This window comes from Nilaparvata lugens, chromosome 1 (assembly GCF_014356525.2).
Source record: "Nilaparvata lugens isolate BPH chromosome 1, ASM1435652v1, whole genome shotgun sequence".
NCBI lineage: Eukaryota > Metazoa > Arthropoda > Insecta > Hemiptera > Delphacidae > Nilaparvata > Nilaparvata lugens.
In genome coordinates, this window is record NC_052504.1 from 87,783,956 (window position 1) to 87,810,558 (window position 26,603).

Sequence of the window (26,603 nt, forward strand, 5' to 3'; positions counted from 1 at the left end):
ATTCTCTCACTAAACGGAATTTCAAGTTGACATTCCAATCTCTTCTCATTATAAATTTAACATAAATTTACTCAAATCTGGAAAAATTAATGTACTAGATTTTGAAAATTTAGTTGTTTAAGGTTGAAGCTCATTTTTTCTTTCCCATAAATGTAAAGTTTGATCAATAAATTGGTAATGAGTTATTGAGGGAGTCTATTACAGATTAATAATAGAATATTTTCAGAGAATTTCCAAATCCAGTAAGTTACACAACTTGCACGTAGATTTTCTTAAATTGAATATAACTGAATGTAGGCAAGTTTATCCTTTAATAAGGGTAAATGCTGCAGGGCAAAATATTCAGATATTTTTCTCCCAATTAGTATTAGTTTCTTTGATCTGTCGACACTCTAGTAGTTTCTTTTCTCTCTTTTGTTAACATATTTATTAATCTTACTATAGTTTCTTTAGTTTATCAAACCTCTTGTTCTTCTTCTTTTGCTTACCGTAGTTGTTTTTCACCTTTTTTGTAATTTCTTGTTTGTATTTTCCTTAAGCTCACGATCAGACGAAACTCTTGTGAGCCATTTGATTCTTTTTATATTTTATGATGTATACAAATTATTCAGTGTTTTTTTTTCAATTGTTGTGAAAGTGAAGAAGAATCAATAAATTATTATTATATTATTTAACTGTTACTAGTAGACTACTAGGACTAACGATCAGTTTGTTTCTATCCTAAATAAATACTTCTAAATAAGTCATTTTACAAGAAGAATCTTGTAATGCACGTAGAAATGAATTTGAAGATATAGTTTCGAACAAAAGTTTTGTTTCATTCTGATGACAAGTGAATGAATTTCGCAAAAAACTAAAAATAAAAAGAATTGATAAATGACTTACAATTTTATGTAGCCTCTCCTCTCAGTAATCCCATAACTTCCAAAAAGTGAATGTTTTCTCCAAGTAGCGATGAGTCAAAGAGGGCTTTAAACCAAAGTCGTCAGTTTTCGAACGCCGCAACGATACGACGAACAGATAATGTCGGTCAGACCTATTAAAATAACAATAATTAGAGTTATTAATGAAAAGCCGCTGCTGAACAATAAGTGAGAAAAATAGTTTGCAAGAAACGTTGATAACTTATTAGCTCTGCTTGGTTGGCTTCAGGTATACGGGTAATTGAGGAAGTCAAGAGGCTTCAACTCAAACATGAATTGATTTCTAAAGTTGATCAGTTTTTTGTGATGAACCAGTGTAAAGGAAAAATAATTTGATTAGTTATGTCTTTGTTACATTGATGTTTCTTCTCACACCCAGAGTCAATACGAACGAGCATTTTGCAAAAAAGTGTATGGTATATGAAAAAATTATATCTTACTAGGTCTATCTGATTCTAATTAAAGTCCATTAATACAAGCTATGGTAGAATACAAGGATGGATGAAATCTGAGTAGCCTATTTTACGTTTAATTATAAAAAAGTTGTGTGATTTTCGCCGAGAACCATGTGAAAACCGAACGTTTTTTAAAACAGCTAGGGTCTTCAGTTGCACTAAAGCCTGATAAATTTTAATCGTGATTGGATGCCATGAGAACCAATTAGAGAAGCTCTCTTTTCAAAAAATCCTTCTCTGATTGGTTCTCATGACAATTAATCATGATTAAAATTTAAAGGCTTTTGTGTAACCTTAATAATGATAGAAAAATAGTAAATGATTATTTGTCATAATTATTATAAAGAAATGGATAAATGAGCTAATTTTGATCGACAATTTGGAGCATGTACCAAACTTTTCAGATGTGAAGCTTTGGAGTAGTACCTGATAACTTCTTGATTAGGCTACTAAACTACTACTTATTGCTGTATGTTGAAAGATTCACGTATGCTATTTCAAAGATTCAACATGTCAATGCTGACGAATATTTTTCTTCTTCTTCATGTACCGTCTCCATGGCGGAGGTTGGCTATCATGATGGCGATTTTCATTTTATTTACAGCTGCTCTGAATAGGTCATTGGATGTACACTGGAACCAATCCCTTAAGTTGCGCAACCAAGATATTCATCTTCTGCCCACTGATCTCTTGCCTGTTATTTTTCCTTGCATAATAAGGTGCAATATTTCATATTTCTTTCCCCTCATTATGTGACCTAGGTACTTTAATTTTCGTTCCTTAATTTCACCTATGAGCTCTGGCCTTTTCTCCATTCTTCTGAGAAACCTCTTCTTTGTTACATGGTCTGTATATGAGATTCTCAGCATTCTGCGGTAGGTCCAAAACTAAAAGGCTTGAATTCTCTTTTCACATAATTTATTCAAGGTCCATGCTTCCATGCCATATAACAGAACTGAAAACACGAAACACTTAAGGAGACGAATTCGGAGATCCATTTTTATATCTCTTGATATCAGTAAACTCTTCAATTTGATAAATGCAGCACGTGCCTTCTCTGTCCTGATTTTAATGACGAATATTGCATTGATTCTTTTCATTTCAGCGAAATTAACGGGTCAATACCAATAAAATAAATTGGAAAAGATTAGAATTGCAGCTGGTTTAAAAAAACGAGCTTTGGTAATTGATTTTTGGAATGGTGATGGGAGAGAAGAAAAATTCAACTTTGGAGGTCTGGAAGAAGAATAAAAAGTATGTTGAAGATGCCGAAGAACTAACAATTGAGTAGCTAATCTGTGACAATATTGCGAAACACTTAAAAAGCAGCTCACGTTTGATTTAAATCGCTCTGGACTTGTTTTATAAATAAAATAGGAAATTGCCAAAAACCTTCTAATAGAGGTTTCTGAAAAATTTTGAAATATCCCAAGTGCAATCTCATGTTTAAATAAATAATTTGAACTAGATGTGATGGACAGTTCTGTAACCTGTAAATACTATAAAGCTTGATTATCAAGGTGAGAGAATAATTTCAAACTTGAGAAGAAGGGCTATTAACCAATTTGTGCGTCTCATCGAATTAAATAGTTGATTTTACTTTGATAAACGAGTTGAAAAATTTTGCTCACACTATGAAAGCCCATTTCATCATTTCAACTAATGATGTTGAGTATTTCAACCAAGTATTACAATTTTGTGCAACTTCAAAGTCATTCTAGCATCAAGCAATCTTCAGCGAATTACAAAAAGTATCCATCGTAATTATTCTGGGAAGTTGAAGTTCTGTTTCAGTTGAACATTACAAATAAAACTATGGAAAACGTACTAGTATTAATTGCATAGAATACAATCTATTCATACAATCTAGGTGAATATTGAAGGACTAGATGATGCTTGATCATAACCATTAAATATAACATTTATTGTTTAGTGTTGTTCACCCATCAAAACACAATTTTCCAGTTCAATCTTATCGCGATCAAAATGCTATCGTCTTGTCAAAATATCAGCCAATCTCTGACCTTAACTTGCTGTGTTCAATCTTATTGCTATTCTGCCAGTTAGTTCAAGGTATTAGAAACGTTTACCGATTACATAACACTGTTTGAGGATCTGTATTAAAAAAGATCTATTTAGAGATAAATGTCTACTGAAAGGCTAATGGGACTTTAGCTAATGCAATCTTCCAGAGGCCAATGACATGGTATAAAACAATACTAGATAATTGGTAGATAGTTTCCATGAACTACACATTATTCTCCAATTTAAAAATTTCAAGTGAAATTTTAAACTGTTCAAGTGAGTTCTTTATTATTTCTTAGCTAAAAATAGATTCAAAGAAAATAAAAAAAGCTTCATCTCAAATCTGTCTCGCACAAATTATACTTGACATTTTTCTTGTAAAATTTCAATCTGATAAAAAATACCAAATTATAAGTGTTTTATCTCAATCTTACTTGAAAAACTTGAGGTAATAAAATTTGACCTGACACAGCATTTCACTGACAATAAATTTAACATTTATCTCTTCATTATAATGAAGAATAACATTATTCATTTCATTTATAATACACAAATCGTTATCAGTAACTTGATTTAAATTAATGAATGTGAGATTCTTGGTGGTTCGAAACGCATTTGAACAGTAGGTCCACATTATCAGCACCAGCAGGTATCCCATAACTATAAGAAACTATGAATATTGAATAAGCTTCAGTTCATCTGAAACAATTATATCATATTAGTCTTTTTCATCAGATTGATGCATTTTACAGGGAAAAATTACAAGAATTTCTGTAGGGGACCGAAAACCAAATAAATATGCAAATATAACATCACTATCACCTAATTCCTCATAAAAGCAATCATTATCTTGCAATAAACCTCGTTTCACACACGGTCAATACAATTTCGAAGAAAATACCTTATCGATAATTTAGTAGAATTACATTGCTCAACCATAATTTAATAGTATATAAAGTTCTTGTGCTAAATCTCTTGAAGAGCGGTCGAATCAGTCATGCGTAGCTGGCACTGAAAACGAAAGTGCACAAGAGTGAGAAAAATGTCTTACTCTCTCCTTCTCTTTCTCCTTATCACTTATCATTATCCTTCTCTTTCCTATCATCACAAGAGTGAGAAGAATGTTTGACTCCCTCCTTATCACTTCTCTTATCATTATCCTTCTTTCTTATCATCACCGTCTCTCTCTCTCTCTTCAATGACTGTGCCATATGTACTAACTTGTTTGGGCCACTCAGTGAAGGTAACCGAGCATCCTTGTAACGGCTGCCACTCCAGACGTTGTTGTTCTAAAAATAAATAACCGAGAAACTGCTGGAAAGAGGAAGCTCTGTCCATGAACTCTCCATGCATAATTTATATGGAAAGATTAGCGGTTCTCGGTATATCAGGTGGGAATGATGAAATAATGGTAAACATTACTGGTGAAAACATGTCAGCTGATGACCCTGCATTCTTATGATCCTTGTGAAGACCAAAGTGACAGCTGACTATCTAAGTTTCCTCTTATGCTTCTTCTTCTTCCTCTTCTTCTTCTCCTCTTTCTTCCTCTTCTTGTTCTATGACTTGTCATATTCTTCTACTAGGCAACTGGACCAAAGTCAAAGAAGCATGACCTGCCTCAACATTGTTATCTGTCTCTCTTTTCATGAGAACCTAATAAACAAATCTCTTTTTTCACTGCCTTAATTTGAATTTTTCCATCAAAATTAGCCAAGTTGAACTCGTTCCTACTATCTCGAGTAGGTCTATGTCCTACTAACTCTAGAACATGGTACGCCATAGTGGAGTAGGTCAATTTCCACACAGAAAAAACTAAACAAGTAGAGGACACATTATACGAATTTTTTGTAACTAACTATTGTATGTAATTGTAATTTATATAATATTTTGTGTAATTGATGTTGTAGTTTTAGTTTTTTGGGAAATAAACATTTATTTATATTTTTCCATGTACCGTATCAGAATTGCTGCTCAGAATTGCATGACTGATTTATGATGACATTCAAGGTACGGTATATTTGAAGATACGTATGTTTGCAATGTTCAACTAAAATTCTATTTTTTCTATCCATTAAAAAGATGATCCTCACAGACCTTGTATTGTTTTTGACAATGTAAGAGAGATGGGAGATGAATGGACATCCAATTTCAGATGGGTTTCGAACCACCGGGGGTAGTGACTGTCAGGTATAGAGCATAACAACTGTTAGCTATAGTTTATCAAAATACAAAGCAACTCGGTCCCCGCTCACAGGCTCAAACCAGGCTCCCATTTAACAGCTATTAGTTATTAACAGCGATAATAGTTATTAATTTTAACAGTCATAGTTTGTGATCATGATCATGTATTTTTATAAATATTTTATAAAAATTATACTATCAACATAGGCTACTAGGTTCATAGTCAGTTACCGTATGTTAATGCTGTTAATATTTTAAGTTTTATTGCTGTATATAAAATGTATTGTGTTTTTTTGAGAGAAAATAAACAGTTTGATTTGAAAAAAAAATAGTGGAGCTGCCCTCAAGGAGTCGCCATCCATCCAAAATGAGTAATGAAATTCAGTCACTGATGAAAAATGTTTCAAGGAAAATATTCTAAAAAATTAAGAATTTTGTTTTTCAGACTAACCTTATATTGTAGAGGCGTGTCTATCTTCAAACTCTTCGTAACATCAAGCAAAGCGACAACAAGCATGACCAACCTCTGATTGGCCACTGAAACAAACACAATTTTTCATTATTTTAATTAAAAATGTATTCTCAACAAATTTCACCATGATTCTCCACCTTGAGCTGCGTTTACACCAAAGTTATTAACAAAATGTTGATAACTTAATCCTTATAGATTCTATTAGATTGAACGGAACTTGACAAACACATAATATGTTCATCATGTCTGTGTATGATAAGTTATGTTCAATCTAATAGAATCTATAAGGATTAAGTTTATAAAATAGAATTTTATAGTCGATGGTGTGATCACTGAAACTAGTAGTTACGTTACAATTTGTATTCTTGTTTTTTAATATTTTATTAATTTTAAAGGGTACTATAATTCCATTTTATAAATACAAGAAAGTGGCCCTGAATTCATACATTTTAAAAAAGGATCAAGTTATTAACATTTTGTTGATAACTTTGGTGTAAACGCAGCTTAACTGTGATAAATTTATGAAGTTTGCCTCACGTAGAGGTATCGAACTTAAATTTCTTCATTTTCTAGAAGTGATGATAATAAAATTATTGAGCTTATGAACACAAATCGTAGCAATCCCACGATAACCATTGTATTGCATTGAAGATAGTTTTCACGGAAATGAAAAAGTTTTATTGCACAATAACTAGGTAGGTCATCATAAGAAATATAAACCAGTAATTATTACAGAAAACGAAGTGATTAGTTGAGTGCTTTCGAACCTGTATTCCCCTAGCAAACTTCTACACTAGAAAATAAACGTAAACTATGTATTGAGATCATAGAATCTGCGATAATGCAAGTAGCCAGCCTCAACAAGAATTAGCGTATTCAGCAGTTTTCAAACAGTAGCCACCTTGCTAGATTCTCAAAACTCAACTGAATTAAGCCCTGCACACAGACACACACATCGATTTTTTTCGTAGGATATTTTGCCGTCCTTACGAATTCTATCAGATTAAACGGAACTTGCAAACCATCATCTGTTTAATCTAATATAATTTATGAGGACGGCAAAATATCTTACGAACAAAAATCGATGTGTGTGAGCTAGCCTTACAGTACAGATTTGAGACTTTATTATTTTTTTTTACTTTTTATTATTTTATTGAAGACGTTTTATTAGTCTATGGTTATTTTTAATTTTAATGCTTGACAAAATGACATGGATTATTTCCTTGATATTGGTTTTAGCTGATATCTGATTGATATAGTTTACTACTCAGTAACTGTAAACTGAATCAAATAACTTCTCAATCAGGTAGCCTTACACCACCCTACACTTCGTCATTTTCTCTTAACTATAGGGGTTTTGGAAAAAATAAACTAGCGTTAATACCTTAGAACAATGAGTTTTTTAAAATAATAATTGACCGAGCGAAGTGAGGTCAAAGATTCAAGTCGACGGTTTGGCATTTCTCTTAATGTTTATTTATGTTGCGCATTTACGGCGAAACGCGGTAATAGATTTTCATGAAATTTGACAGGTATGTTCCTTTTTAAATTGCACGTCAACGTATATACTGTACAAGGTTTTTGGAAATGTTGCATTTCAAGGATAATATAAAAGAAAAAAGAGCCTCTTTCATACGCCAATATCAGAGTGAAAATCAGACTATAGAATATCATCATAAATCAGCTGTCTAGTGGTCTATAATACTACCCGTTCAAAAACATCGAACATCTTGAAAATGTATCTTTCCATCAACTTTGTAGACAGTTGCAGCCAGACCTGATAACAGCGCTCACACTCACATTCCGGGACGACACGTCACGGTATGTTAGAACAGAAAGCTCTATGTTTATTTAGGATTTTTTCTAGACATTTTACATTGATAAATTATTTATTAACTTTTGAGAAAACATAACAACAGGTCAATGTAACTCACTGAGCGCGAGGTCTATACTGTTCACAGAACTTCTAGTAATACCACCGGTAACAAAAAATGTATCACCGGTTCCTAAAAATGTATCATGGGTCGCAAACACCAAAAGCGAGTCAAGTGAGTCAACCAAGAAAAGCGGGTACGGTGTTTTATAAGAGCAAGATAAAGATATCCTATATTGTTGTACCGGTATCATTTCTACCGGAAGCCTGAAGAGAGCGAGAGTGAATAGAAGAAGAAAGTAGAAATGGGAGAGAAAGGAAGAGTGAACATGACTTGGCAGAATCTTGTCTATTCATGAAACAAAATTAGGATGAATGAAGATGTTGAGCCAATAGCAAATCAGATCGGCTGGCCCACAACCGTCTAATTAACATTTTTACATATACATGTATATATGCCCTATAGTAAGATTCATTCTAATCAGTCAGCATTGGTTGAATGGGATATAAAGATTAATTGATATAAAGATTGCTGAATGCGTTAAAAGTAAATATCACTTATGCTCCAGGCTTCAAAACATAGCTAAAACGAACTCTTCAATGAACTAAATGACAGTGCAATACTTGAGCTTTCTCCACTGGATAATTGCTTTTATTGAGGTTTTGAATTATTTTTGAAAATTTTATTAAAATATTATTTTAATGTGACAATGGTTATTAATAATTAAATTACTGTTCAATTGTTATTTGATTAAAACTGAAATCAGTATTCGATTTCATCAGATAGATGAATAAATAATATCATAATATTAGCTAAAACCGATATCGACAATCTCATCATGCCAAACTTCAAAATAGTAGCATTGTATCTGATAGAAGTATATTGTATCCTATGTAACCTAAAAATTGCGACTTTATTCCTAATTTCGAACTGCCATAAAAAGTATTTTCTTCCTAGATCGATTTAATCTTTATTTTGTTGATGGACCATTAAAGATAAACTGTTTTTTAATATTTGTACTAGGCAATAATTGCTGTGAATGTTGAATTTTGATAGTTCATTACGCTTTACAATATGGTTTGCAATGTTGACCATTTGAAAAGCCTCCACTAAATTATTATTTATTCATTTATTGTCAATAATTAATTACACAATCTATCTATTTATTCAATCATTTAACATAACATTACTTCCAGAAAAGTACCCCAAGCTTAAGCCCAAAACGGTTCCAATTCTAATTCAAACGACAGTATAAATTCTGGATGAACCAACAGGCATTCTCCAAAAACTGATCTATTCCTAACGTGAAACAATATAAATCTATCAACCGCTACCCAGTGTTTCGTAATCCACTAAAAGCTATAGGTCCACTCATCCCTCATCGTCACCCGTCTCATGACCCAAGCACAAACCTGAAGCTCACGACATGTGGGCATCACCCTCAGCGAAAAATTACTAAATATTATAATTTCCTATTCATGAAAGCACACAAGATGATTGGGATTTTGTCATTGGGACATTGAAGTTATTGAAACATCACGCAAGGGATTCGGGTGATTTTTTTAATATACAAATAATTGGCGTAAAGGATATGGATAATAAAATAGTTTAATAGGGCTACCTGAATGTTCAATTATAGAAAATAACTAGAACCCTGATTATATTTTCAAATTGAACACAAATCTTTAAAAAGGACACAAGGACTTTATGAGAATGACATAAATGTCGAGACTATTCGTGTTTAATTTGAAAATATTACAAGGGTGCTGTCCACGTTTTAATGACAGTGGAGAAAGATATGAGAATAGCGTTGCCGAATCTCTGCCTTGACACTGCCTTCTATAGAGGATAACTGATACTTGTATATCTTAAGTAATATTAACTGTTCATTCTTGTTCAAAATAATCAATTATATTTTATTGGTGAGGAAAATATATTTTATAATGAATTGTCATAATTGAGATTGAGAATTTTGTTGATTAATTATATTTCTACATACATTGTTAGAACCGATCTGGCATGGTTGCGGAGCTAGAAAAGGACAGCTGTATCTGCTTTGTCGAATGATTGACAAGGATAGCAACATCAATGTTAATCAAATACTGTCATTATAACGTGGACCTCACTATAGAAGCAAGATTGGAAACAGTAACCTGGACTTCACTAGTTATTTTCTATAATATTGAATATGGATAGTAATTTTTTTCAAAATAAATAAATAAACACATGAATATTTGTTACAAAATAATTGGTGGAAAAGATATGGATAGTTTTTGAATAAAGATAAAATAATAGATAAAAACAATACAGATGAATAGTATTTCTTGGACTAGATTTTGAATAAAGATTAAATAATAAATTACCAAAATAAATAAAAAGTATTTGTTGAACTCACCAGCTAGCTAGCTATCCGATGCAAGGATGAGACGGTAGATATAAGGACGCCCCAGACCACAGACGCAGGAGCAAGGCAGGCCGAAGCAACTATAGTAGCCCACACGGCTGACCCACAGAGTGCACTGAGCCAGTAAGAGACCGACCCGAGAGCACGTAGCCTCAGCAGGCAGGCAGAAGGCAGAAGGTCGGCCCCATCCACACAGCGGTGGCAGCTCACGTGTCAAGGATCATCTAGGATCTGATAGAAGTGCGGCTGGTGCTGAAAAATATGAGGCAGAGAGAGAGCGAGAGAGAAGAAGAAGCAAGTAAGAGAATGAGAGAGTGTGATAAAGGGGTGGGGATTAAGAGAGACTACCAATAAAATATGAAAAAGAGATAGAGCGATATTAAAGTACATGGTTATATAAAGAGTTAGTGTGTGTGTGAGAGAGATAAATAGGGAGAGACAGAGAAAGAGAGGAACAACTGAAAGATGGAATGCAAAAAAGACAGAGCGAAAAATAGTGAAATAATACAGTCGATGTATTTACGAGTTTTAGCGAAGAGAGAGGGAGAAATAGAGAGAGAGAGAGAAACCGTGTTGATAATTACTATTTAATATTACTTGTCAATTTTTTTGTATTGATTCCTTTAAGTGTTTTTATTTCACTCATATATTCTTTGACAACACTTTGTGTTTTCAAAGAAGAATTATTGATTGATTTACAAAGACATGCTATACTATGTCTTGGAATACCAATTCTACTTACTAAAGCAGCAATACAAAATGATGATAAAAATATTATTTACATGAATTACGAAGCTTAACAATACATAAAGCTAACATGTCAGTAGAATTTCTATAAAATAGCTTTTAGCTGGGGATGAGGCCCTGAGAGGATGAGGGATGAGAGAAAGAGAAACTGGATGCATTTTTGGTTGATCGACACATTGTGTCATCATTTTTGGTTGATCGACACATTGTGTCGATCAACCAAAAATGCATCCAGTTATACATACATGTCATGTATACAATGCAAATTGAGGATTGATTTGATATTGAATAAAAGAGATATCATAGAGTAATATGCGGTAGAAAGATTCATAGCAAGATAGAAAGGAAGATAGTGAAGGAGTTCCTCACGATTGATTGATTGACATAATAATAATGTATGCATTGTTGATTGATTCGCACTTATCACCCTATCGGTACTTAGTAACAAAGATAGTGATATCATTTTTTCAATTACGGTATTAAGATATCCTTCATTATTTTATCCAAGGACTTGTTATAAGATTATTGCTTGTAATGTAATGTTCGATAATAAATAACCATCAGAGATGATAATAATCAGAGAACTACTACTAATGCTTCTACTAAAAAGAATAGTTTGAGTATTTCTAAGAATAGTTTGACATTAACAATAAATTGTAGATTGATATCAAACTTATATATGATGATATCTACTGTGTAGGATTACTTTAAATACAAGTATACCAACCTGTACCTGTTCCAAACTGTACTAAACACAGTGATAAACGTACAAGTATACAAGTTTTGTCGTAAATATAATTTTTTTATAGTAGTTTCATTCAAGGACTTGGTTATCATAAAAATATTATTTTGAATTAGGATGGAAATAAAGCTTTTGTTTTCAGATTATGATTGTTAGAATAAAGATCAATTTCTATGATTTCCCCATATATTGCCGCATTGTGAATGAATGAATGAATAGACCATAGGGTTATAAATTTTCATTGTTGGTTATCCATCTTGTTTTCACTAATATTATTACTATTGTATTTTGATAACTTTAAAGTGAAAATACTCACATTCTTTTGATGTGGCGACGACCATTTCGTGCTGGTGTTTCACATTCTCGAAAGAAAAGAAAAAAATGTGAGTGTTTTTTACTTCAAAGTTATCAAAATACAATAGTAATAAATTTTCAATTGAGACAAATGATCGAGGATCTAAGGATGCTGTCAATGCAGCTGTAGAAACGGAAGACGGAGAGATAGTGTGTGTGTGAGAGAGAAAGAAAATAAGAAGGCCAGATCATTGGTTGATTGACATAAGTGTGCATGTTGATTGATCAGCACTTAGCGCTCTTCTAATCAAATCGACCAATCAATTAGTTTTCAACCTCGAAGGAATTTGGTAGGTGCTTAATTTTAATCAATTACAACTCCACGATTTTCTAAGGATAAATCCATTTTGGTTCAATTAGACTGTTGCACATAAGAAGTTTTAGCATTTCAGGAATTGAAACAAGCAGCAAGGCTCAATAAAACGTACTTTCGCATATTGAGTTTCTTCAAGGTAGAGTAATTGTAAAAAGAACTGTGAAGTCCGAACTCCGCCTTAAAGAGATAGCTTCAATTTAGTTGCATTGCTTCAAGTAGACATTGATATTGAAGCTTCATCCATTCACACTTGACAACATGAGTCACTCAGTGTATGTAAAAATGATCAAATCATCAAATGACCAGCCCAACAAATAATACAGGTGTGATAATTGGTCCGCATTTTATTCAATTTTCCTCATATCTGTCAAATCATCAACTTAAAAAACATTTTCTGCCACCCGTTAGAACACGTGAGTAGTACAGGAATTCAAAGCAAATAGACCGACGACAGAGTAAGGATGAGACAGAGAGAAAGAGTGTGTGTGAGATAGAGAAAGAGAGAGCCAGAGCAAGAGTGATACACGAATGTATTGACATTCAACTAGACGAGAAGAAGGTAGTTATAAATAAGAAATGAAGAGCAATATCAACATGGGTAATGAAATAGAGAGTGGAAAATGGTTAGTAGGAAAATTAACAGGATAAAAGGACAAAAAATGGAAGAGAGATGAGAAAGAGCGAGAAAATCTTCAACATAATTCACAGAGTAATAGAAAAGAAAACTAATAATGAATGAATTTTGAATACATTAATTAGAGTAGAATTCAAGAACAAGCAAATTAGTGATAAAATCTCAACAGGAAAACGTGAGACGGCCTGAAGAAGTACTGTAGTTCACATTTCGATATTTAAAATATACGTTTTTAGATTCTAGAAGAGATATTACACTTCATTTTTAAAGCGTAAAAGTTTTGTTCGTTTAGATTTTGTAGAGAAAATTCAAATTTTTTATTGAGTATGATGACACACAAGCTTTTTGCCTATGCGTAGGTAATGGTAAGTGCGAGGGTGAATGATGAGATGATCGAACGTCCATGCCTACCGGCGGGATTCGAGCCCACAAACCAGATGGCTGTAACCCCACAGACTACTCGACCAACCTGACTGGCAATATTTTAGTCTATGAAGTAAGATTTGAAGAGTTAAATGATCACTGGTAAAATAAGAAATGAACCATAGGTAAAATTAATAAAAAATACTTACTTGATTTAACTTTGTTCCTGTTTGCATTCCTAATCCCGAATTCCATAATTGTACATAAATACAAACTGTACATAATTGTACATACATAAATTGTACAATTCCAATTGCACGTTGAACAAAGGTTTAAATTTCAACGTTTAACATTGAAATTGGTGATCATGAATTTTTTCCTGGTTCTCATATTGGAATAAAATGAGACATAAAAGCTGAGAACAAATTCTTGCTTTTACCAGAAATCAAAAAATATTAGGCAATACAAATTGTGATTTCTACGGTTAGATCCACATTTCAAACTCATCAGCATCCCTTATTAATAAAATCAATGATTTCCAGTCACACGATACTGAATGTTCTAAAGCTCTGCACTATATCAGGAATTTTGTCTCCATTCATGAGTTGGATATTAAAACTCAGCGATTCCATTCTCTACGGGTTAAAACCTTTCAATTGCCGTTAAAACCTGAGCCAACTAACCACCATTTTCTGCCCTCGTAGCATCAACTGTTACCAAATTATTCTATTCTAAGTTTGACAACAGCTCCAGTCATTGAATGATGAAATGTTTCAAGATCAATATTTACCTAAACATCATGTAATGCAATTCATTGATTTGACGCAAATTTAATAAATATCATTGAGTTTGTATTGATGACATCAGCTTAACAATAAAGCGGATTGTAAAATTTTGTAATAAATTTATTCGCAAATAATTAATTTATTATTTCATGATATTACTTACAAACAATCTGATACTAATACTAATAATGCAACCTTTCTCTTCTTAATAATCAATATTATACTCAATTTTTAGAAAATTTAGTTTATTTCTAAAACAAATATTTGTACAAGAAAATAGATGTGAGAAGGTACAAACTATTGATATGATTCAAAAATAGATTATGATGTTCATGTTCCAATGCTTATTTATATTCAATAATGAAATGGAATGTAATAAACTGTATTGAAAATAAACTAGAAATCTATCTTTGTTTTATGAAGAAAACTATCAGTTCGAATAGCTACCAAGTGACACAATGTGAGCTCTGCCAGCTAACTACAGTAGTCTACCATGGAAAAATCTAGGAATTGAAAATCTACGAACAAGTATGAGTGATTAATGATTAGTACATGGAAAAACGTTTTTAATTCATTGTGATACATTCTGTGATTAATTTAGAGTAGACAGCACTCTAGTACTACATAGTACTACTACTCTAGCACATAGTACTACATCAACCTTCAAAATTCAAAATTTTCAAATCATTATTCCTGGACCGAAAATCAAGTGACGAAGCGGCGTGTGATTACATAACCTTAACTTTTGGACAACATAACATTTTATCAAAATTTTGGAGATAAATAGTACAGGCTCAGCCTAGTTTTTCCTCCAATGTCATAATTATATTATGATTATAGTGATTTATAAATAAATGAATGAATGAATGGAAACGAACATGGATCACTAAATGATAAAGATAATGATAATAGATACTAAGGTGAATGAGATTTCAAACGTAAAAATCAAGATTAATTACCCATAAGAACATATATAATAAGTAATTTAACAACTACTGGTAATGTCAAACATTATAAAACATGTACACAGAAACTGATGGAAAAATAGAGAGGTAGTTTTCCCCAAACTTTTTGGATGGATACATAAATATACACAATATTATATACTTGTATGGGTAGATATTATACAATACTACCTATGAAATTAACCTAACTTATTCTAAATAACTCTACATAGAGTACTCTACTTAACAGCACCATAAATCTGAAATAATGATGTTTGTCCATCTATAATTTCCAACTATTTTCTCACCGTTGGCGGAATAAAGTTGAATTGAGTTCGTCACCATCAAATTAATATAAATCACTTATCCTGTCATCCTCATTGTCTTCACTTTTCTGTCCCTCTTCTTCCTCCTCCGCCTCTTCTGCTTCATTATCTTCGTTATCATCGTTACCATTATCGTCTTCTTCTTCGTCCTCTTCTTCTTGTTCTCCGGTTTTTCCTATGGTACTGATTTCATCATCATCATCATCCACCTGAAGTGATAAACTTTTTCATCAATCTCTTCAGAGACACCATTTACAATACTAGAATAACCTAATGCATTTAATGATGTTATTGCATGCATAATTTTAAATATGTAATGTTTAAAGCCGATTACCTACTTTTCTTCCAATGGATCTATCTTTTCTTCCTCTTTAAATTTGAATTGATTTTTTTATATAATTGATTCTAAAGAATATATTATACAAAACCTATTTTTATTTCATTTACCTTATGTATCTTATACTTATAAATAGCCCAATATTTTTTAATGTAACACAGCTAATCTTAAGAATTGCTCCCCACATACGGACGTAATACTCTATGTGGGTTCTAATATTCATTTTATAATATTGTAATTGTGTTGTTAAAATAGTGAGTAAATAAATTGAAATTGAAATGTTGATTTTACCTGTATATTACGTTGCATAATGATAATCAAGTTATGATCTGATTATTATAAAAGACAAACAGATGAATTTATATTAATCACTTTTTTCCAGGGCATATTTATTTCCCTCTTGCTTTTTGTTGCAGTACATGACAAGCATTGTATTCATGCTTGTACTACTTATGTTAATATAAACTTAACTAATTTTTATATGACTATTCATTTTATTAATTTGTCAAAGTCTTATTTATAGTTTTTAGCTGATTATTATGTATCTAATACAGATTATGATTGTAGCTTGTATACATCATGTATTCATATACATGATAGATTTATTTTTCATATATCTGTTTTTTCCAATAGTATCTAATCATTCTTTGTAAAGCTGATGTGTGTATCACCAAAACCTTAGTAATAGTAATATTAGGTATTAGGATCACTGAAAGATAACTGAATAAATCAGTTTATTGATCATTTGGGGCAGGTTTATCTTTGAATTTGAAAATGACAACTCACCTGTGAAAGTATCTCCTGTCCTTTTAAATCTCTGTTCTTCACACTTCCCAAATAGAAGGCATCGGTGCAATTGTTCAGAACAATTGTGTTTTTCACTTGCAATATTATCGACTCCATGACACTGCGTGCCGCCGGCAAGTATTGCTGAAATCCAGCAACTTTGCTCACCTGAAACATTATATAAGAATGAGATGAATTATACGATTTTTAAAACCTTAATTCTCCCTCCATTGAGTTTACTTCAATTCAATTCCCAATAGACCTGCCACTTTGCAAGTTACATACATAAGAAAAAGCTCTTGGAGCCAATTGAATAGTCGTAATGATGATTTACTTGTTCCTATTATATACAGAGCTAATTATTATTATTCAAGTACTTATATCATTGATCTGATTTCAATGTCTTTCATTAAAATTATCTGTTCTCAAATTTCGACAGTAATACCACATAGAAAGCATCATGCATGCTTATTTTATGGTAATTCCATGAGTTAGTCATCAACTGAAACTATTTGTGGAGAATTCTCCCACGCAACGTGAAAGAAAAGTAAATCTTCCGGAACTCATTTTCAAATGAAAGCGGTTCCCGTCAATACAGATGAAAAATCGATAACTAGGAAACGACAAGTAAATAGGATGTCATAAAAAATGGAAACTTGCTAAAAAGTGTACGAGTCCTGTAATACATGAAACTCCTATCCACTAACTAAACAACATTTTTTAATTCTGAATGATTAAATAAATAAATAAAACATAATACAGCCTGATATGTGAAAAATTAATTTGTCAGTAGTTTGTTCAGAGAGCCGTGAGACAATGTAAACAAACACAGTAATAATATTCGTATGGCTTTTATTGGTGGGGAGTCCCTGACGGAAGTTGTTGTTGTTGTTTTTGTTGTAGCAACTTCGAGAAACCTGTTGTTTCACTACTCCTCCGTCTCAAGGCCCAGGAAGCGGGCCACCCCACAGGGGTCGGTCCAGAGGCTGGCGGCTGTCAGTAGTATCGGCTTCGAGGGGCAGCAAAAGTTACCAAAGTTAATATATTAATAATGAAGTGATTCTAGTTAATATAATGTCGTTGTAGCAACTTCGGGAACCCTATTGTTCCACTACTCCTCCGTCTCAAGGCCCAGGAAGCGAGCCACAACCACAGGGGTCGGTCCAGAGGCTGGTGGCTGTCAGTAGTGTCGGCTTCGAGGGGCAGCTGAAAAGATGCTCCGTGCTGTGGAATCCGCCGCCAAAGTCGGAACATGTATCACTTACACCAACAGTGATTCTGGACATGTAACTGTTCACAATCACAGAGTATCCCGATCTCAGTTAAGCAAGGATGGTGCGTGTTCTTCTGGGCAGGCTTTTATTCAGGCTGGTCATTCCGTTAGAGCCGTTTTCGAGATCCGGTGACACACAAACATAAATATAAGCATATAAACAGAAATTGCTCGTTTAATAGTACAGGATGAAATACTGATGAGACAGCACTTCTATAAGCACACAAGCGTAAACCTAATGTTATTGTAGTGTCTATACCTTCAGATGTACTTCCGATGTACAGACTGTAGTGCGTGAACTGATTTCCCTTGTATTACAGGACTTTAAACTTTGTTTTCAAAATGGCACCAGAGAAAGAATTATGGAAGCTTCTTACCTTGACATAATTGAGGACAGTGTGCAGATACCTGGTTGTCACTTGCAGCTTTTTTAGCACAGCTGACACGTCGTTAGATTCAGTCTTGAACATGTAGTTGCAAACGGTCATGCCGTTATTTAGAAATAGACGCAAGATGGAGATGCTACCCTGTTGAATTAAATAATCACATTAGTATAATATTCCATTAGTACACTGGTTTATCCAATTGTGGACATGGATGCATATTATTTCGTCAATTTCATAAGGAGAGATTAAATTTGAAAGTAAGAGAAAACACACATTTGGCCAAACCTTCTTCTAGTTTTGAATTTGGGTCCGTATTTATAAACGGCTATATTCTCAAGAACAAGCTTAGGCAACGATTGGCTCCTGCTATTGGTTGCTGATCAATACTTAACTCGAATTTGGTCTTGAAATTCGTTTATAAATATACGGCCTTCAACCTCGTCAAAGAGGGTGTTTAAAAATGTTCCCTCTAGTAAGAACATCGACGTTTCTCTATTTTTTGGGGGTTTCTGGTATTCTCAACAACCATGGATCCGAAAATTATTTTCTCAAAATTGAACCAAGAGTTTGATAATTTGGAAAGCAAAATACACAGTAGAACGAGCATTGCTTGGCCTTCTCATAAAACTCTCAATAACTTACTAGACGATCTTATCGGTTATTAAAGTGAGCTATATAATCTTATCGGTTATGTTTTATGTCTTATACGATGGTTATTTCTATGTCCTAAGTTATGTTATGCCAAAGTCCATGTCTGTGTTATGTCTATGTCGATGGCTATATCGATATGACGATGTCTTATACGATCTTATCGGTTATTAAAGATGATGAATATTTATCGTTAGTATATTTTTTATTTGTAAGTATAATTGATTTTATATATGTATATATTTTTGAGTTCCCAAAGTATATTTATGTTGTAGCATAGAATTACAACTTTCAACATTGCTGATTTCAAAATTGCCGCTTCATGGTTAAACAATCGATCTACATTATTTAGTAGCTGACATTTGAAATGAATTTCACGTTGGTTATAATACCTTCAAGAAAGCGCCCAAACAAGCTCTGCTATCCTGGGCTTTGAGAACGGTGACAATATTTTCCATTTGGATGACAGTTGACATCCACAGATTGAGTTGCTTCTTGTCGCTTGGTTTGGCGGCCAACTGCACCTTGATGCACGTCTCAATGGCATCCAACACTCCCTTCAGTAGAATATTCAAGTTGCTCCTGCAATTCAAAACGAAATTCAAATAATTTACATTAAGGCCCGGTTTCTAGGACACTAACTCATTAAATCTAAAAGTCTAATGGTACATCAAATCTAATGGGTGTCTTTGAATTCTGGCATAGGTAAAATAAACACAAGTAACGAAATTTATCATTTATTGTATTTTCAATCATGTATTGGAGTGATCCGTGGTCTTGTGGATATAGTGCTTGCGTAGCAGCCTTGATGTCCTGGGTTCAAACCCGGATACGGACAAATTTTTTAGCCAGGTCACTACCGTGTCGTTAAAATGTTGATCCCGGCTGATATATAACAGTCGTGAGGCCGATTGACGGTTTGAATTCCACTCAGGTGAGGTGGAATTTCCGTCAGGGACTCCCCACCAATAAAAGCCAAACGAATAATTTTTTTAATAATGTATTCATTTCTCATGTATCTATCTATTCAAAACACTGAGATGAAAAATAAATTTATAATGTACGATGAGTATTTAAGATGAATACTGTTGGAGCCAGCTCTAGTTTTCATTTTTCGTTTTTGAATTGGACGCGCGCTCCTCGTTCAGTTCGTATTTCTTTCACTTGAGTGCGTCGCGCTCACTAGCCGGTTAGGCTGTTTCTTTCAGCTCAGTCTCGCTTTGAAATAGCTTGCCTCGAGTCGGGAATTGGTAATTTTCGTCGATCATTCCCAGAAGAAAATCGTTCTTCAAATTATTATTTTTTCGTTAGTGTTAAATCGTACACCATAAACCTACGTTTGGAAGAGTGTTTGCCAAACTCCTTTAGTTGAAAGTTTTAAACTATTATTTTTCGATTGGAAAGTTCACCGATCTATAGTCTTTAAAGACATTGTAAATATCTCGTCAGAAATATATGTGCAACGTTATATGATGGAAGCCGAATTTACCAACAGTAGATGACAATTAAGCTTGCCTTTTCACCATCCTTGATTCATCTCCTACCTCGGGGACACCTGAATACCTTACCTGGGAGTTGTAAGCTCAATAATATAAATATTACATTAGGTACTCTGCAGATTTTCGGTGAGTTGTTCTTTTATATATTCATTGCATGTACTTGTTTCTGTAGAGATATCACTTGTTTCTTTTCTATTCAATACAGTCCACTTTACATCAAAATTATTGATTACCAATTTAAAATCAATATAAATTTCTTAAAGTTGAACCTGAGAGTTTACACTGGTCCACCAGGCCAGATTTTATTGGCTATTTTTTATTCAAATATTTGGCAAGCACTTATCCAATTTTATTGTAAATCGTTTGTGCATGCTAGGGTTCAAACCTGTTTGTACATTATGAATTGAGCCGATCAAGTTGGTTCACTCTTATCTCTATTGTCCGATCGGAACCGTTACTTTGCAATGCTGATAACGTTATCGCTTAGCTTGCTTCGTCTATTGAGCTTTCTCTGTTCAATTTGTACTAACATTATCATTTTGCTTGCTTGAATCATCAATGAAAATCGTTCATTGTTGCATTCGTAATTTTATTCGAAAATTAGTAAATGAAAATCATTAAGACCTTTCCAATATCCAATCATGAGTGAAAAGAAGTTAAAGCTCAAACGAGCTAAACTTGAGCAATATTTCTATCGTATTCAACGTACTTTCGATTTGTCGAAAAAGGCTTTAAAAGAAGAAGCTAGTGCTAAACAATTTCTAATTCTCTATAGTTCCACTCTTAAAACTGTTCAGGATTATGAAGCTGTTGAAATGGAAATACAGGAGCTTGAAATGGAAAAAGACCCGGAATTTGTACCCAAATTTAGTAGTTCACATATGGAAATGTTCGAACATATGGAAGCAATTGCTAGTGAATTGAAAAAACGCAGTCAGGTTGTACCTAGTGTTTCTACCCCGGCTCAACCTGTATCTTCCAATAAGGATTCGTCTAATATTTTACCGAAAATTGAAATTCCTGTGTTCGACGGAGATCAATCAAAATGGGCGGTATTCTACGAAATGTTTAAATGCATGATTCATGACAACAAATCGATTCCAAATCAACAAAAGGTCCAATATCTGGTGTCCAAACTATCTGGAGAAGCGGCTAATATTTCACGTCATCTACCACCTATTGCTAATAATTATGAAATTATTTGGGATGCATTAATTAAGCGGTTCAATGACCCCCGCTCACTCTCAAATGTGTACTTGAAACAAATTTTCGAATTCAATTGTCTAAAATCTGAGTCTCGTGCAGGTTTAGTTTCTATAGTCGATCAGTTCTGTGGTTCAATTACTGCTTTAAAACGCCTACGAGGTGAAGATGTATCTGATGCAATATTTCTGTTCCAAGCGTTGAAAATTTTAGATCCTGTTTCTCGAAAGGCATTTGAAGCTTCAGTTCATACTAAGGATGATCCCACATATACTGATTTTGTTTCATTCATCGAAAGGCAGATTAAATCGTTACCGCATGACGAATCGTCTAAACAATGCAAGCCAGTAGTGAAACCAATACCAAAATCCAAAGTGTTGGTTGTTCAATCGAATTCGCAAGTGACCAAATCACCGGTAAAAATATCAGAATGTCTGAAATGTTCGATGACAAATCATAAATTGATCAATTGTCGTCTTTTTCGTCAGTTATCACCTTGGGACCGTTTTCGTTTTGTTAAGGAGAAGGGTTGCTGTTTGAAATGTTTCTCGCCAGCCCATCGTAGTAAAGATTGTACTTCTTCCAACTGCGAGGAATGTAGTCAGAAGCATAATTCGCTTTTACATTTCGGAAATGCTTCAAATTCGTCATCAAATTCGGATGCGAAAAAGGTAGAAAATAATACTATTACCTGTTGTTCTATCGATTCGAAGTCGGCACCGTATAGTGTTCTACTATCAACTGCTCAAGTCGAGGTACCTGATAAGAGAGGTAGATTGCACAAAATAAGAGTTTTAGTTGATTCAGCTAGTCAAAGTCATTTCATTACTCGTAAACTTTGTCGTAAATTGCAACTATCGATTTCTCCTTTCCATTAATTGTGAATGGTTTTGGCGGAAATTCGCAATCAGTTTTTGGTCGTACTTTTGTCACGCTTCAATCTCGACTCGATTCTAGTGTTAAATTTTCCATTGAACCATTAGTTGTCGAAAAAATCATGGAACAGCTTCCCACTAGTAAAATTGATAATTCTAAATTATCAAATTTGTTTGGTCTTCGACTTGCTGATGAAAGTTATCACATTCCCAGCGAAATTGACGCTATTATAGGAGCTGAATTAGTGCCCCATATTTTCCGAAATGGTCGTGTGGAAATTGATTCGAATTATTTGATGGCCTTGGAAAGTGTTTTCGGTTATATTTTGATGGGTAGAGCCCCTATTTTAACTCAATCTTCAGAAAATTCAACGTGTTTGATGACTTGTCTAACATCACCGTTGGATAAGTTAGTTCGAAAATTTTGGGAAGTGGAAAGCGTTCCAGATGTAGGAAAACAACTCACTGCTGATGAGTTGGAATGCGAGAAGGATTTTGCATCGTCCGTTCGTCGTGAAAATTCGGGTAGATTCGTTGTCTCATTATCGTTTTCAAAATCCCCTGATTGTCTTGGTGATTCTTATGCTATGTCAGAACGTCGACTCATCAGTTTGGAGAAACGACTGGCACGTGATCCAAACATGCGTTTAGTGTATCACGATGTCCTCTTGGATTATCTCAAACAAGGACACATGGAATTGATAAAAAATCAGAGTGATAAAAGTGGTTATTTTATACCTCATCATGCTGTAATCAAAACTCAGAGTCAATCAACGCCTTTGCGTATTGTCTTTGACGCAGGCGCGAAAACTACTACTGGAGTATCATTGAATGATATACTTCATATCGGCCCCAAGTTGCAAACGGATATTTTCGTTCTGTTAGTCAATTTTCGGTTATTTTCTATCGCTGTAACTGCTGATATAAAGCAGATGTATAGACAGATTCTTGTCGATGAATCGTGTCGCAAATTTCAGCGTTTGTTATGGAGATTTTCGTCCAATGATCCCATACAAATTTTTGAATTAAAAACTGTCGTATTTGGTCTGAGTGAGTCACCGTTTCTAGCTCTCAGAACTGTCCATCAACTTGTTCAAGAAGAAGGTGAAAATTTCCCTGATGCTAAAGCTCGTATTCCGAGTGACATGTTTATGGATGATTTGGTGACAAGTGTGTCTTCTTTAGGTGAAGCAAATCGTCTTTGTAGTCAGGCTAAAGAATTGTTCGAGAGAGGCGGATTCGAACTTACTAAATGGAGTTCCAATTCACCTGAATTGATGAATGATTTCTCGGAAGATGAAAAATCGGCCTTGTCTAAAGATTTCGAGATGGGAAATTTGTTGGCTGTCCTAGGTTTGAAATGGCAACCTGGTAGTGATTCGTTTTGTTTTTCAGTGAATCCTAATCAGTCTGTTCCTACCAAACGTCACATTTTATCGGTAGTAGCACGCATTTTCGATCCTTGGGACTCTTGTCACCCCTAACTTTGTTTCTTAAATGTTTAATTAAACAATTATGGAATGCTGGTCTTGATTGGGACGATTCAGTACCTCCCTCTATTGCGCTTCAATGGGAGACATGTCAGAAGGAGTTCCCTTTATTGTCCAATCTCTTCATACCACGTCATTTAGGAGTGATGAATGATTCGAAAATTACTGTCATTGGTTTCTGTGATGCATCGACTTTAGGTTATGGTGGTGTGATCTACATAAAATCTCAAATGGATATGCAACCTGCAACTATCACATTGTTGTGCGCTAAATCAAAAGTCGCGCCATCTAAGACTTTATCCATACCTAGGCTTGAATTATGCGCGGCGCTCTTGCTCGCTGAATTAATACAGGTTGTTGTCTCTGTTTTGAGCCTTCGTTGTCACGTGACTCGCGTTGTTGCATTATCGGATTCTACTGTTGTCTTACATTGGATCAGGGGCTGTCCATCTAGATGGCAATCTTTCGTCGCTAATCGAGTTACGAAAATTCAAGACTGTCCTATCAACGACTGGTTACACGTGGCAGGAAATTCAAACCCAGCTGATCCCATTTCGAGAGGTTTATCCCCTTCTGAAATAATTAATCATGATTTGTGGTGGTCTGGCCCCTCTTGGTAATGTTAGAAGAGAGTGATTGGCCCGTCAAGGTCGATCTGGAACCTATAGAGTGTCTACCTGAGGTCAAGGTTCACTCAATTGTCACTGTAGTACAGTCGGAAAATTCATCTATTAATTCGATTCATCTTTTAATTGCTCGTTGTTCCAACTACCAACGTCTATTGCGTATCATGGTGTTAATATTGAAAGTACTTCGTCTATTGCCTAAACCTCATGAATTAGATTTCGATTTGGCGGAAAAACATTTGTGTAAAGTCGTACAAAAAATTCATTTTTCGAAAGAATTACTGGAATTGAAAGCTGGGAAAGAATGTACTTCTCATCTTCAACAACTGTCACCCTTTCTTGATCATGATATTATTCGTGTGGGTGGACGTTTACAAAATTCTGAGTTGAATTATGACAGCTGTCATCCGATTATATTACCGAAAAATGATCCATTGGTCACGCTTTTGATTGATTATTTTCATGAAAAGCACTGTCACGCTGGACCTCATTTATTGGCGTCTATTTTGAGACAAAAATATTGGATTTTATCAGCCCGTGTCCTTATAAGGAGTCATGTACGAAAATGTAACAAGTGTTTTCACTATCGTCCCACTCTTACACCGCCGAAAATGGGCAATCTGCCAGCCTGTAGAACTCTGTCGTCTAAACCATTCGTCCAATGTGGAGTTGATTATGGCGGACCCATTCGAATCACCATGGCCAGGCGTCGGAATCCTTTCATATTTAAATCGTACATTTGTCTTTTTGTCTGTATGGCAACTAAAGCCGTTCACATTGAATTAGTTTCGGACTTATCGACCCAAATGTTCTTATCAGCTTTTCGCCGTTTCCTTGCTCGACGAGGTCCTTGTAAGGTCATGTATTCCGATAATGGTACCAACTTCGTCGGCGCCTATGATGAGCTAATAAAATTGTCACGGATGCTGAACTCCAAGGAATATCAAAACCTGCTCCAGAATGAACTTGCTGATCATAGCATTGAGTGGAATTTCATCCCGCCAGGTTCACCTCACTTCGGCGGTCTTTGGGAGGCGAATATAAAATCAGTAAAGTCACACCTGTTTCGAGTTATTGGTAACCAGTTGTTGACTTACGAAGAATTGAACACTGTCTTAGTTCAAATTGAAGCTGTACTTAACTCACGCCCGTTATGTCAAATGAGCGCGGATCCGAGTGAACCCCCCGCCCTCACACCGGCTCATTTTCTCACTTTGACACCTCTTAAGTACCTTCCTATGTTAAATGTGGAAGATCGTCCAATGAATCGATTGGATCGGTTTGAATTAGTCAATCAAATGGTTCAGTCTTTCTGGAGTCGTTGGCGCAAAGAATACTTACATGAATTACAAACCCGTGTGAAATGGTGTAAGGATTCCACCCCTCTCACGGTTGGTACAATCGTCCTAGTGGATCAACCAAATGTCGCACCGTTGAAATGGCCTCTGGGGGTGATTGAGGAAGTATTTCCCGGTGCTGACGGTGTCGTTCGAGTGGCTATGGTGCGGTGCGCCAATGGTCGCTTCAAAAGGCCGGCTACAAAGTTGTATCCGTTGCCTACTCAATAATTTTCCTTTTGCATTTTTTGTTTTATTCTCGTTTTGTTTTATTTTTATTTCTTTCGTCGTTTATTCATTGTTTTTTTCGTTTCTTTGTTCTCTAGCCTTGTCTGAAAATAGCTTTTCAGCCGGGGGGGATGTTGGAGCCAGCTCTAGTTTTCATTTTTCGTTTTTGAATTGGACGCGCGCTCCTCGTTCAGTTCGTATTTCTTTCACTTGAGTGCGTCGCGCTCACTAGCCGGTTAGGCTGTTTCTTTCAGCTCAGTCTCGCTTTGAAATAGCTTGCCTCGAGTCGGGAATTGGTAATTTTCGTCGATCATTCCCAGAAGAAAATCGTTCTTCAAATTATTATTTTTTCGTTAGTGTTAAATCG

At 34.5% G+C, this 26,603-nt stretch overlaps 2 protein-coding genes across 4 annotated transcripts in view; both read right to left on the bottom strand.

Moving 5' to 3' along the window:
- LOC111060097 (laccase) overlaps positions 1–10,553 on the bottom strand; it is a 63,014-nt gene extending 52,461 nt beyond the window's left edge. Inside the window, exons 1-3 of the mRNA XM_039419512.1 lie at positions 10,329–10,553; positions 6,039–6,124; positions 886–1,036 (exon numbers count right to left, since the gene is read on the bottom strand). The gene's annotated coding sequence lies outside the window, so the exon portion shown is untranslated. The remainder of the gene's footprint in view (positions 1–885; positions 1,037–6,038; positions 6,125–10,328) is intronic.
- A 3,956-nt stretch (positions 10,554–14,509) lies between these two features.
- LOC111059944 (Fanconi anemia group D2 protein) overlaps positions 14,510–26,603 on the bottom strand; it is a 43,190-nt gene continuing 31,096 nt past the window's right edge. Inside the window, exons 23-26 of one of the 3 annotated variants that reach the window (XM_039419517.1) lie at positions 19,371–19,560; positions 18,322–18,471; positions 16,672–16,839; positions 14,510–15,757 (exon numbers count right to left, since the gene is read on the bottom strand). In XM_039419517.1, the coding sequence (XP_039275451.1) occupies positions 15,572–15,757; positions 16,672–16,839; positions 18,322–18,471; positions 19,371–19,560 (694 nt within the window). In that variant the 3' untranslated portion in view covers positions 14,510–15,571. Of the gene's footprint in view, positions 15,758–16,668; positions 16,840–18,321; positions 18,472–19,370; positions 19,561–26,603 lie in introns of all 3 variants that reach the window. The other 2 variants (XM_039419519.1, XM_039419518.1) reach the window with 2 other exon arrangements.